The sequence below is a fragment of the Microchirus variegatus genome (assembly GCF_963457635.1).
Source record: "Microchirus variegatus genome assembly, chromosome: 20".
In the NCBI taxonomy this organism is placed as follows: domain Eukaryota; kingdom Metazoa; phylum Chordata; class Actinopteri; order Pleuronectiformes; family Soleidae; genus Microchirus; species Microchirus variegatus.
Genome location: NC_139821.1, coordinates 19,522,806 through 19,536,455, shown reverse-complemented (window position 1 = coordinate 19,536,455; position 13,650 = coordinate 19,522,806). Strand labels below are relative to the sequence as shown.

Sequence of the window (13,650 nt, the reverse complement as noted above, 5' to 3'; positions counted from 1 at the left end):
GAAAATACTACAAAAACAAATTGAAGCAATAGAAATACAAACTCATAACTCTTCAAACAATTAATGCTGTTAATATAAAAAATGCATGTCTATTTTGGTTTATTTTTCCTATTGGTTGAAAATCAATTGTTGAGGTTTGTGCTTTTACGTGTACAAAGAACTAAAAAGAAAAATAATTAAAAGACCACTGAGTAAAAGTCTTGTCTGTCTGATGAACAAATAGCTGACGTAGAGTGGGAGGGAATCTATAGTTTAAAGTTATATAGAACAGTGATAAGACATTTCTACATGCAGACACTTGACACATCACTTGGGTGATGGCGATCTCCGCTCTCTGTATTGGCCTGAGATTAGCTCTGGGTTTTTTTGAACTGAACTCAGCTCTTGTTTTCAATGGTTCTCAGGTTGTTCTGAAAGAAAGGTCTGGGATCACAGAGTCCCAATCTGGTGTCGGGATCAGTACTGTGAAATGTAAACTGCTGGGCAAACCTCATCTACCTGCTTTCTCTATGGACGGTGACTATATTATTGGTGGTGTTTTTTCCATACACTACTCCATGCAAACAGTGAAGCATAACTACACCTCTACACCTGAGCCACTGAGTTGCACTGGGAGGTCAGTAAGAGGGAGAAGCGGGGGGTTAAAGCAGGACAGGCTGTGTGGGGAGAGAAATGTTTATTTCATGTGCTTGAAATCATGTAACTAAATTATACTCAAAACATTACTGAAAGCAGCATCAAATTATTGATCTGCACATAATTTGGAACACATTCCCAGAGAGAGAAGTGTAGCTCTACAGTAACAAACATTATTTAACACAGCCTATTGAATCTTTTTTCATTTCTTTTTCTTTTCTAAATTACTCATATATTGCAATTTGTGATGATGTTATGTCATGATGCTTTTTATATAGAATGGGATTTCTGAATGACAATAAATTGCTGTTGTTAATGGTGTGTTTTCTGTGTAAACTGTGATAATGCAGTATCAACTCTCGTGAATTGCAATTCTCTCGATCAATGGTCTTTGCTATCGATGAGATCAACAACAGCACAGATCTCCTGCCAGGCATCAGGCTCGGTTACCAGATATATGACGCATGTGCTGCTGTGCCCATGGCAGTGCATTTGGCATTCCAGCTTTCTAACGGTGTGGACCTGGAGGTTAACACCAGTGACCACTGCTCACAATATGGTAAAGTTATAGCCATCGTTGGTGAGTCTGGTTCCACACCATCCATCAGCATGTCGCGCGTCTTTGGGCCCTTTAATATTCCTCAAGTAAATACATGGATTGTGTGGTAAAATCTTTGATAAAAAAATATTAATGTATTTATTTTATTAATTTTAAATAATTGCACAATTTTGTTTTGCTGTAGGTGAGCCACTTTGCTACTTGCGCCTGCTTGTCCAATAAGCAGCAGTACCCAAGCTTCTTCAGAACAATTCCCAGTGACCAATATCAGGCAAAAGCATTGGCTAAGATGGTGAAACACTTTGGCTGGACGTGGATAGGTGCTGTCCACTCAGATTCTGACTATGGCAATAATGGCATGGCGTCTTTCTTGGAAGCAGCGCACAAAGAGGGAATCTGTGTTGAATATTCTGAATCATTCTATCGGACCCACCCACATAGCAAGATCCAGAGAGTGGCTGATGTTATTCGCAGGTTCTTACATCATTGTTGTTTTTTTTTCCTGTCTGCACAAAAACATAAAACAATAATGAATTGTTAAAATCCATGTGTGTAATAGTAAATCACACATAATTGATATCTAATTAATTTTTTGAATAATATGTACATTAATAAATTGTCATTGTATTTCCAGGTCAACAGCTATGGTTATTGTGGCTTTTGCATCCCCTGGAGATATGAGGATCCTGTTTGAGGAATTGTCACAGAAACCTTTGCCTCCTCGTCAGTGGATAGGCAGTGAGGCCTGGGTAACTGACACAGACATGCGAAGGTTCACTTTCTGTGCAGGAACCATGGGATTTGCAATTGAGAAATCTGTCATCCCTGGTCTGAGAGACTTCCTGATGGATCTGCTGCCCGATAAAGTGGCTGTGTCTCCAGTGCTGACTGAATTCTGGGAGAAAGAATTCAACTGCAAGCTGGGCAGCAGTAAGTATAAAGGTAAATCTCTAGTTATTTGTACGAAAACAACACATATGTAGACGATCAAAGACATTTTTAAACACCATTGTCTTGGAAAAAAGCACAATTTCATGATTGCAGTCCTAAAAACATGGACAGACTTCTGGCCACCAAGCTAAATTTAAAAAAAAGTGCATGTACTTGTATGAAGGGAAACAATGACAGACGTGTGTATTCTGAACACAATAAACTAGGTCATATCAGCTCATGTTTATTGTTGACAATATTGATATAGATAAATTAACTGAAGGCTTAAAAGACAAAATTAAAAGTATTTAATTAAAAATAATTAATAAGGACAAAAAAGTGATAATAATGCTGTTGTCATGGCTAACAAAAAGCATGTTGCTTGTTGCTGTGTTTTTAGAGTCAAGTGTCAGCAGTGAGAAGAGTCAGTGTGATGGAACTGAAAACATTCAGACTCTCCAGAGCCCGTACACTGACACGTCTCAGCTTCGAATCACTAACATGGTGTACAAGGCCGTCTATGCAATAGCACATGCCATTCACAACTCAGTGTGTCAGAAAACAAATTCTACAGCTCAGTGCGACAGATTCACCAACATAGGCTCCAAACAGGTGATACTGCTGCTTATGATGCTTAATTATAAAAGAGGGTAATTTGTTTAACTTCACATTTTTGTTTTTTATTTCCCTCATCTCACTGTAATATCACAGATTCTGACTCAGCTGAAAAAAGTCAGTTTTTCTCAAAATGGTTATGAAGTGTCATTTGATGCCAATGGGGATCCTGTGGCCACATATGACCTGGTCAACTGGCAAAAGAGTGAGAGTGGCAGTGTTGAGTTGGTGACAGTGGGGCATTACAATGCATCACTGCCAGTTGGCCAGGAATTCAGCATCAACAGAATCCTCACCTGGGTGGGGGGTACCACACAAGTGAGGAGCAATAATTTAACGTCTATCAGCTGTGCAGTGAGGGCAGATCTGTATGTGAGTTTGTCTGTATCTCTGTGACAGGTGCCATCATCAGTGTGTACTGACAGTTGTCCTCCAGGAACTCGTAAAGTCCTACAGAAAGGGAAACCCATCTGCTGCTATGATTGTGTTCCATGTCCTGAGGGAGAGATCAGCAATTCTACAGGTACAATGAGATATTTCACAGGCAGCATCAAAAATATGACTGTGCTTTAAGTCTTTGGCCTTGTTCAGATGGACAGGACAATTCTGAATGCATGTCGAGTTGTGATTGAACCACAAATGCAGGTACACTACAACATTACCAATATAACCTGTGCAGACAAGTTAATTATGTCTGGACAGATGAAACAAATGTGATCTTACTATTAACAGTGTGGACAGTGGAAACTAAAAGATCTGATTTTGAAAGAATACTGATCTGCCTTTTTTTCTAGATTCATCAGACTGCTTCCCTTGCCCGAGGGAGTTCTGGTCTAATGCAGAAAGAAGCACATGTTTCCCAAAACCAGTAGAGTTTCTTTCCTTCGACGAGGTCCTAGGAATCATCCTGGCTGCATTCTCAGTTGGTGGTGCCTGTCTGGCCATTATTACAGCAGCCGTGTTCTTTCGTCACAGGACTTCCCCCATTGTCAGGGCTAATAACTCTGAACTGAGCTTCCTACTGCTCTTCTCACTGGCTCTGTGTTTCTTATGTTCATTAACATTTATGGGAACACCCTCTGAGTGGTCCTGTATGCTGCGTCACACAGCATTTGGAATCACCTTTGTCCTGTGCATCTCCTGTGTTCTTGGGAAAACTATGGTGGTGTTAATGGCCTTCAAAGCTACACTTCCTGGTAGTAATGTCATGAAATGGTTTGGTCCTCTACAGCAAAGAATGACAGTAGTGTCCTTCACATTTATTCAAGTTTTAATATGTACTATCTGGTTGGCTCTTAGCCCCCCCTTTCCACTAAAAAACCTGACCACATACAAAGAGAAGATTATCCTGGAGTGTGCTTTAGGTTCAGCTCTTGGGTTCTGGGCAGTTCTTGGGTACATTGGCCTATTGGCCATCTTTTGTTTTGTGTTAGCTGTCCTGGCTCGAAAACTACCTGACAATTTTAATGAAGCCAAGCTCATCACCTTCAGCATGTTGATATTCTGTGCTGTCTGGATCACATTTATCCCAGCTTATGTCAGTTCACCTGGTAAATTTACTGTGGCTGTGGAGATTTTTGCCATCCTGGCCTCCAGTTTTGGACTGTTTCTGTGTATTTTTGCTCCAAAGTGTTTCATCATATTGTTCCAGCCAGAGAAGAACACCAAGAAACAATTAATGAACAAAAACCAACTCTAGTACATCTAAGGTTAGGATATAGTGAACGATAAAAGTCAAAAGCATTGGCATATTGATATTAAAAGCTTTTCCACATGATCATTTTGCAAAATGTCTTTTTATTTTTTTTTCTGAAATAATAAAAAAAAAGGAACATGGTACTGTAAATGAAAAATAAATGAAATGAACAACAACATCCTGTTCAGTTTTAATAATTTAAATAAAACACCACACTTAAGGCTATGCACACTCTTTAGGGAATGTTGGACCTGATGATGTTATTTGGTTTTTCAGCTGAATCACATGTGATCCGGTTGGAAGGGTTTGAGTGCATTGCCAGTTGGCTAGTGATGGGATCGGCAGTTCATTTGAGTGTACTGAATCCCTAGAATCCTTTCATTAAAATGATTTGTTAAAAAGATTCGTACACTGAATCGTTCAGTGCTTAGCAGGAGCCCAGTGCCCTGCTACATCCTCCCTGAGTGCAGTACGTTCGTGGGTCAGTGAGTGAGTGACTACACGAACGGGATTCACGCCCTGAGCCACAGTTCTGTGTGTCAGTACGTCCGCGAACTCGATTCACGCCCTCAGCCACAGTTCTCCAATTCTCTGTGTCAGTACATTCGCGGGTCAGTGAGTGAGTGACTACACGTGTCTGCCCTGACAGACTCCTCCTCCCTCCCGAGTTTTAATATAAAAGTACAGTTTAAATTCACAAGTGATTCACAGAACGCGGCAGTTCCACTCCCGGCCGCCACGCTCGCTGCTGAGCTCAACTGAACTAAGAAAGGAACAAATCACTTCATGAAGTGATGCCAGTCAGTTCGTTCACTCAAAAGATCAGTTCTTTCGAACGAATAGTTCATGACGGACACAACACTACAGTTGGCATGTAAAGTGACATCACTTGCCACACACACACACACACTGCAGATCTACACTTTTTGGTGACACAGGCAAATCAAATTGAAAAACACTGGGATAATGAACCAAGTGCTTGATTAACAAATATTAAAAACTCTAGATACAAACACAGTTGTATACAATGAAATATATTGTGAATCTATCTGTTGTTTGAAAAGTTGGTACAAGTACTGGTCATACTACTATACCCTGTGGTATTCTGTAACCCACTCCTTGATCGTGGTATGCTAGCCAATTATAGACAATATCTCCAAGCTTTTATTTCAAAAATCCTCGAAAAAGTTGTCCACGCTCAGTTACATTCGTTCCTGGATGAGCATGATATCCTGGAGATTTTCCAGTCTGGCTTTAAAACATGGCATAGTACGGAGTCAGCTTTACTGAGAGTGTTCAATGACATCCTCCTGACGGTTGACTCTGGAGACTCTGTGATCCTTGTCCTGCTTGACCTAACTGCAGCATTTGATACTGTGGACCACAATATTTTAGTGTCAAACTTGCAGCACCTTGTGGGAATTAGTGGTAGCGCCCTAAATTGGTTTAGATCGTATCTTCAGGGAAGATCTATGTGTGTACGCCTCTGTGGCTCTGAGTCTCGCTCTGCTCCGCTGTCATATGGGCCCCCCGCTGTTTTGGGCCCTTTGGCACCGTATGCGAAGCCGTCAGTCACAAACTTAGGTTTTATTATGGACAGTGATTTTAAATTGGACCAGCAAATTGGGGCAACAGTAAAGTCCAGCTTCTTCCACCTCAGGCAGCTGGCAAAGGTGAGGCCCTTTCTTTCACATAAGCACTTTGAAACAGTAATCCATGCCTTTGTTCTCGGCTGGATTACTGTAATACTCTTTATCTTGGAGTCAGCCAGTCCCCCCTCTCACGTCTCCAGTTGGTCCAGTTGGCCCAGTTGCTGCTCGCCTCTTAACTGGAGCACGTAAGAGGGAACACATTACTCCAATTTTGGCCTCCCTTCACTGGCTGCCTGTGCATTTTAGAGTCCATTTTAAGATTATTTTATTTGTTTTTAAATCTTTAAATGGTCTTCCCCAGCCTTACCTCTCTGAGCTTCTCCATCCCTACGCTCCTGCTCGGTGCCTCAGGTCAGCTGACCAGCTGCTCCTGGAGGTACCGCGGTCTAAACGGAAGCTCAGAGGGGAAAGAGCTTTCTCCATAACCAGTCCCAAACTTTGGAACGCCCTCCCGCTCCATATTAGACAGGCCCCCTCACTGTCCATTTTTAAAACTAATCTTAAAACCTATTTTTATTCTTCTTTGTTTAACTCAGCACGAGACACTGCTCTTGTTTTAGTGTTTTATTGTTTTCATTGTTTAAACATTTTTATTGTTTTATAGTTGTATTGTTCTTTATTGTTTAAACATTGTTATTGTTTTGTAGTTTTATTGTTTTAATATATATATTTTTTAATTGTTTTTTTGTTTTTATTTTGTCTCCTATGTTTTTATTTATTGTATTGTTAAGCACTTGGTCCCAGCTATAGCTGCCTAAAGTGCTCTATAAATAAAGTTGAGTTGAGTTGAAGTTGAGAAAAAGAAGAGTTGGTAATCGTCTGTATTTATATAGACCTTTTCTAGTCTTGATGAGCTGCTTTACACCACAAGAAACCAGCCACAAGAGAACTAGCAACAAGTCGGTCCAGCACAAGTCGAGGAAACAATGAAAAAACGATTTTTCTAAAAAATATATATATTTTTTTTTTTTTTACAGAATATGCAAGTTGAAATTAGAAAAAAAGCAACTGCGTGCTTCAAATCAGAGTATTGGGGGTCTTAAAACCATAAACTGTATGTTTGAATTTGGGCTGTTTGATCGCTGTGAACCAATTCCAAGTTGGGTGTGGTGATAGCACATTCCAGTGCTTTTGTTGTTTTTTCGGTCAATCACCTAAGTGTCACTGAGGAAACACATGGCTACTTTATATGCAGCCACTCATGTGGAGGCTCGTTACTGTTACAGCTGCTTCTACTTCAAGAAGATGGATGCGTTTTCTCCATTAAATGAAGAAAGACAAGGAAAAACAGAAGAACTAAATCCAGGCTGTTACAGTGAACATCTTTGTCTGTACATCTTAACGATTACAGATGCTTCTGATAATGCTGACACGAATCTCACATCTGCTATGCTATGGAAATGCTATGGAAGAAGAAGTTGCAACATGCAGCCGCAAATTTTTTCCCAAGCTTATGTACAACAAAAGGATGGATTTTTTTCGGGTCCAAAAGAGAGCGACAGGTCATGAGAATAATTCAACACCTTGAGGCAAACATACGTACAGTAGTTAATTCTGAGATGACGACATGTCCTGTGGGCTAACATATATCAGATGTCACTGACAGCTACACTGGAAGGGGGTTGGACTATGGTAAATATGATGATTCTGTCACTTGACTCCCAGAAGCTGTACATCTTTGAGGCTAAAATTCTCCCTAAACCAGTTTGAGGAGTGCAATGGCCATATCTTATTAAAATATAATAGATTTCCATGTGTTAGACATTATTGGAAAGCTTATAAATCACACTTTCAGAATCTGTAAATTACTCAAAATGCCCCGCGGTAGACTTGTTCCTGGTTTCCTGGCACAATTTTGCCATCCACACGCCTAAATATGGGGTTAAAGCTCAAGGACACATATAGACTAGCAGTGTGAGAAATTTAACCCACAACCTTACTTCTAGTTATTCACAGATGTGAAGTGGCCATAAGCTTGTCTACTCGATGGAATTCACTTTTCATTGAATAAAAAATACAAATCTTTATTTTGGCTCTTTACTTTCCCTATTTGGTTACAAATCAATCGTTGAGGTTTGTGCTTCTACGTGTACAAAATACTAAAGAAGAAAAATATTAAAAGAAGTCATCAACGACCACTGAGTAAAGACCTTGTCTCTCAGATGAACAAATAGCTGATGGAGAGTGGGAGGGAATCTCATGTTTGAAAAGCTATATAAAGCAGTGATAACACACTTCTCCATGCAGACACTTGGGTGATGGAGATCTCCGCTCTCTTTATTGGCCTGAGATTAGCTCTGGGTTTGTTTGAACTGAATTCAGCTCTTGTCTTCAATGGTTCTCAGGTTGGTCTGAAACAAAGGTCTGGGCTCACAAAGCCCAGGTCTGGTGCCGGGATCAGTACTGTGAAATGTAAACTGCTGGGCAAACCTCATCTACCTGCTTTCTCTATGGACGGTGACTATATTATTGGTGGCGTTTTCTCCATACACTACTCCCTGCACACAGTGAAGCATAACTACACCTCTACACCTGAGCCACTGAGGTGCACAGGGAGGTCAGTAAGAGGGAGTGGGGGGGAGAAATGTTTGTTTCATGTGCTTGAAAAAGAATACTTAAGTTGTATTTGACTGATTATAATCTTGGAGAAAACTTCTATGAATTCTGAATGACAAATAATTGCTTTTATTAATGGTATGTTTTCTGTGTAAACTGTGATATAACAATAATTTCAACCAGTGACAAATGTTTTTGTGCAGTATGGACTCCCGTGAATTGCGATTCTCTCGCTCAATGGTCTTTGCTATCGATGAGATCAACAACAACACAGATCTCCTGCCAGGCATCAGGCTTGGTTACCAGATATATGACTCATGTGCTGCTGTGCCCATGGCAGTGCATTTGGCATTCCAGCTTTCTAACGGTGTGGACCTGGAGGTTAACACCAGTGACCACTGCTCACAATCTGGTAAAGTTATAGCCATCGTTGGTGAGTCTGGTTCCACACCATCCATCAGCATGTCGCGCGTCTTTGGGCCCTTTAATATTCCTCAAGTAAATACATGGATTGTGTGGTAAAATCTTTGTTAAAAAATATTAATGTATTTATTTTATTAATTTTAAATAATTGCACAATTTTGTTTTGCTGTAGGTGAGCCACTTTGCTACTTGCGCCTGCTTGTCCAATAAGCAGCAGTACCCAAGCTTCTTCAGAACAATTCCCAGTGACCAATATCAGGCAAAAGCACTGGCTAAGATGGTGAAACACTTTGGCTGGACGTGGATAGGTGCTGTCCACTCAGATTCTGACTATGGCAATAATGGCATGGCGTCTTTCTTGGAAGCAGCGCACAAAGAGGGAATCTGTGTTGAATATTCTGAATCATTCTATCGGACCCACCCACTTAGCAAGATCCAGAAAGTGGCTGATGTTATTCGCAGGTTTCTTCTATTTCTTGTACTGAAGCTGTCTGCACAAAACCACAAAGAAAACCAAACATTAACATGCATATAAATGTTTCTATATCTAAATCTATATCTATATTATAAATGTAGATATATGATGGTTGCTTTCATTTGTTTTTGCTTTTTCGCTAATGTTTAATAAATGCTCCATGTTCATCACACCAAAACACATCCATTAAATAATAATAAATCACATAAAACTGACATAACTTTTATTATGATATGTACATTAATAAATTGTCATTATTGTCTTTCCAGGTCAACAGCTATGGTTATTGTGGCCTTTGCAGCCCCTGGAGACATGAGGATCCTGTTTGAAGAGATGTCGCAGGAACATTTGCCTCCTCGTCAGTGGGTAGGCAGTGAGGCCTGGGTAACTGACCCAGACATGCTGAGGTTCACTTTCTTTGCCGGAGCCATTGGGGTCGGCATCAAGAAATCTGTCATCCCTGGTCTGAGAGACTTCCTGATGGATCTGCCGCCCAATAAAGTGGCTGCTTCTCCAGTGCTGACAGAATTCTGGGAGAATGAGTTCAATTGCAGGCTGGGCAGAAGTAAATACAGAGGTGACTAACAGTCGGATCCTCCTGGTTATGATGTATTTTAGTAATTATACTTCTTTTATATCAAACTCCAGATTATTTTTAATATACATGTCAAGTTATTGGAATGGGAGTGAAGACTGCAAATTATTTCTCTCTACTCAATCTAAGAAATGTATCACCACTGTCTTGACAAAAGAAACTTAATTTCACCAAAGTAGTCCAAAAAACTTTGGCCACCAATTTTAATAAAAAAAAAAAAATGCATGTACTTATATGAAGGGAAACAATGACAGACGTGTATTCAGAACACAATTAACTGGGTCATATCAGCTCATGTTTAGTGAAAGAATAACAAGTGCAATTTGGTACTGATTTGGGAAATAAGGTTTAAAATATATGAAAAAGAACCAAATAAAGTAGCATGTCATCACAGAAAAGTCTTCAGAATTCAGGATATTTTTAGAACACTAGGTTAAATAGAAATACAGTCTTAATGATAAAGCAATGTTGTCATCATGGCTTAAAAAAACATGTTTCATGTTGCTGTGTTTTTAGAGTCAAGTGTCAGCAGTGAGAAGAGTCAGTGTGATGGAACTGAAAACATTCAGACTCTCCAGAGCCCGTACACTGACACGTCTCAGCTTCGAATCACTAACATGGTGTACAAGGCCGTCTATGCGATAGCACATGCCATTAACAACTCAGTGTGTCAGAAAACAAATTCTACAGCTCAGTGCGACAGATTTACCAAAATAGGCTCCACACAGGTCAGTGATAATGTTGCAAATGATGCTTTTCTTTTATAAGATGAACACATTAGTTTAATTTTACACATTTTACCTCCTTTATCCAACTGTAATCTCGCAGGTTTTGACTCAGCTGAAAAAAGTAAATTTTTCTCAAAATGGTTATGAAGTATCATTTGATGCCAATGGGGATCCTGTGGCCACATATGACTTGGTCAACTGGCAAAAGAGTCAGAGTGGCAGTGTTGAGTTGGTGACAGTGGGGCATTACAATGCATCACTGCCAGTTGGTCAGGAATTCAGCATCAACAGAAACCTCACCTGGGTGGGGGGAACCACACAAGTGAGGAGCAATAACATCTATCACCTATGCAGTGAGGGCAGATCTGTGTGTGAGTTTGTTTGTATCTCTGTGGCAGGTGCCATCATCAGTGTGTACTGACAGTTGTCCTCCAGGAACTCGTAAAGTCCTACAGAAAGGGAAACCCATCTGCTGTTATGATTGTGTTCCATGTCCTGAGGGAGAGGTCAGCAATTCTACAGGTACAGAGATGAGATGTGCTTTAAGTCTTTGGCCTTGTTCAGACAATTCTGAATGCATGTCGAGTTGTGTTTGAAAGTTGGATCACAAATGTGGATACGGCTACACCTTACCAATGCGACTTGTGCAGACATTAATCATGTTTGGACAGACAAATCAGATTTGATCCCCCCGACAATTAGCAGTGTGGACAGTCTACCTTAAAGGTGCTATATGTAACAATGTGGCCAAAAACGGTTACTACACTCAAAATCAAAACACTGCAGCGAGTCGTATCCGCTTCCCACTCCACCCCTCCCTTCCAGAGTCAAGGTTGCCAGAGCGGTTGACATGTAACTCCGTCAGCAACGAGTGAGGAACGAGCGTTTTACCATAAATGAGTGGCTTTAAGACACACAATTCTGTTCTCTCAGTAAAGATCTAGATGTATAATAAATTATGGTAACATTAGCTGTTGACTAGGGATGGAATAACTTTATGCATGATATTTGACAGAACTGTCCTTAATTTTTGCCTCTTACTGCATGAAAGATTCTTGACATGAGTGACCACACTATGCATGATGGTTCACCTCTGAAAACAGTTCCAGTAGCTGACCCTCTGTGGCGAAGACCACGACAACCTGTGCATTTGAACTCTGCAGCCTGCCTGCCATTATTTGGCTGCCGCGGACAGGTTCTGCCCGGAGCCACAACCCCCGCCGTACCGAAGTGGGTATGGCAACCACCCACCGGGAACGGCTTTCTTGGCGTTTTTGAAATTCTTCCGAGGTCTTTTAGGTTTCCTTTCAATTTATTTCAATTGTAGCTATGTAACTGGCAACACATGGCTGCTCAACCGCTGAGACTCTGACTGCTATGACTGGTAGACAGCGGTAGATGGCGCATCATGCCAAAGCATAAACAAACTTTCGGATAATATTTTTTTTAATGCAAATGTTTTTTTTTACTAGTTTTGTTGGTGAGTTCAGTTTGTTATATGAACATTATTCCTGGTCCTCTGTGACATATTAGGAGGATTTTATGGCCAGTTGCTTTAAATTTATTACATAATGCACCTTTAACATATCTGACTTTCTGAAGAATTCTGATTAGCCATCTGAACTTCCATTTCCATTTACCAGATTCATCAGACTGCTTCTCTTGCCCGGGAGAGTTCTGGTCTAATGCAGAAAGAAGCACATGTTTCCCAAAACCAGTAGAGTTTCTTTCCTTCAACGAGGTCCTTGGAATCATCCTGGCGACATTCTCAGTTGGTGGTGCCTGTCTGGCCATTATTACAGCGGCAGTGTTCTTTCGCCACAGGACTTCCCCCATTGTCAGGGCTAATAACTCTGAACTGAGCTTCCTACTGCTCTTCTCACTGGCTCTGTGTTTCTTATGTTCATTAACATTTATGGGAACACCCTCTGAGTGGTCCTGTATGCTGCGTCACACAGCATTTGGAATCACCTTTGTCCTGTGTATCTCCTGTGTTCTTGGGAAAACTATGGTGGTGTTAATGGCCTTCAAAGCTACACTTCCTGGTAGTAATGTCATGAAGTGGTTTGGTCCTCTACAGCAAAGAATGACAGTAGTGTCCTTCACATTTATTCAAGTTTTAATATGTACTATCTGGTTGGCTCTTAGCCCCCCCTTTCCACTAAAAAACCTAACCACATACAAAGAGAAGATTATCCTGGAGTGTGCTTTAGGTTCAGCTCTTGGGTTCTGGGCAGTTCTTGGGTACATTGGTCTTTTGGCCGTCTTTTGTTTTGTGTTAGCTGTCCTGGCTCGAAAACTACCTGACAATTTTAATGAAGCCAAGCTTATCACCTTCAGCATGTTGATATTCTGTGCAGTCTGGATCACATTTATCCCAGCTTACGTCAGCTCACCTGGTAAATTTACTGTGGCTGTGGAGATTTTTGCCATCCTGGCCTCCAGTTTTGGACTATTTCTGTGTATTTTTGCTCCAAAGTGTTTCATTATATTGTTTCGGCCAGAGAAGAATACCAAGAAACAATTAATGAACAAAAACCAATCCTAGTGTCCTAATTTGTACAAAATTTACAAATAAAGCCAGACGTGTTGGTGGAAATAAACACAAAATGTGAGATTTCCTTTTAATTGTATAAAACACCACACAAATATGAGGGTCGTACCATATTACAATTAAAAAAAACATCTGATAACATCTGTTTTTATTGTCACTTTAGTTTATCTGTCCAAATGAATAGACTCACAATGGCAAACAAACAAGTGACCATCAAAGGCAGACCAACAA

General features: G+C 40.5%; 2 protein-coding genes across 2 annotated transcripts; both read left to right on the top strand.

Annotated features, from left to right (window-relative positions):
- Positions 1-1,020: 1,020 nt before the first annotated feature.
- Positions 1,021-4,439, top strand: LOC310941724 (extracellular calcium-sensing receptor-like; the record flags this gene model as incomplete). The annotated part of the gene is made up of 7 exons (XM_083906936.1): positions 1,021-1,281; positions 1,380-1,669; positions 1,830-2,137; positions 2,526-2,737; positions 2,837-3,058; positions 3,140-3,263; positions 3,535-4,439. The coding sequence occupies 7 exons, from the start codon at positions 1,021-1,023 to the stop codon at positions 4,437-4,439; spliced, it is 2,322 nt and encodes a 773-aa protein (XP_083763062.1).
- A 4,093-nt stretch (positions 4,440-8,532) lies between these two features.
- Positions 8,533-13,413, top strand: LOC310941728 (extracellular calcium-sensing receptor-like; the record flags this gene model as incomplete). The annotated part of the gene is made up of 8 exons (XM_083906940.1): positions 8,533-8,645; positions 8,848-9,142; positions 9,240-9,529; positions 9,812-10,107; positions 10,654-10,865; positions 10,966-11,187; positions 11,264-11,387; positions 12,509-13,413. The coding sequence occupies exons 1-8, from the start codon at positions 8,539-8,541 to the stop codon at positions 13,411-13,413; spliced, it is 2,451 nt and encodes an 816-aa protein (XP_083763066.1). The 5' UTR covers positions 8,533-8,538.
- Between the last annotated feature and the right edge of the window lie 237 nt (positions 13,414-13,650).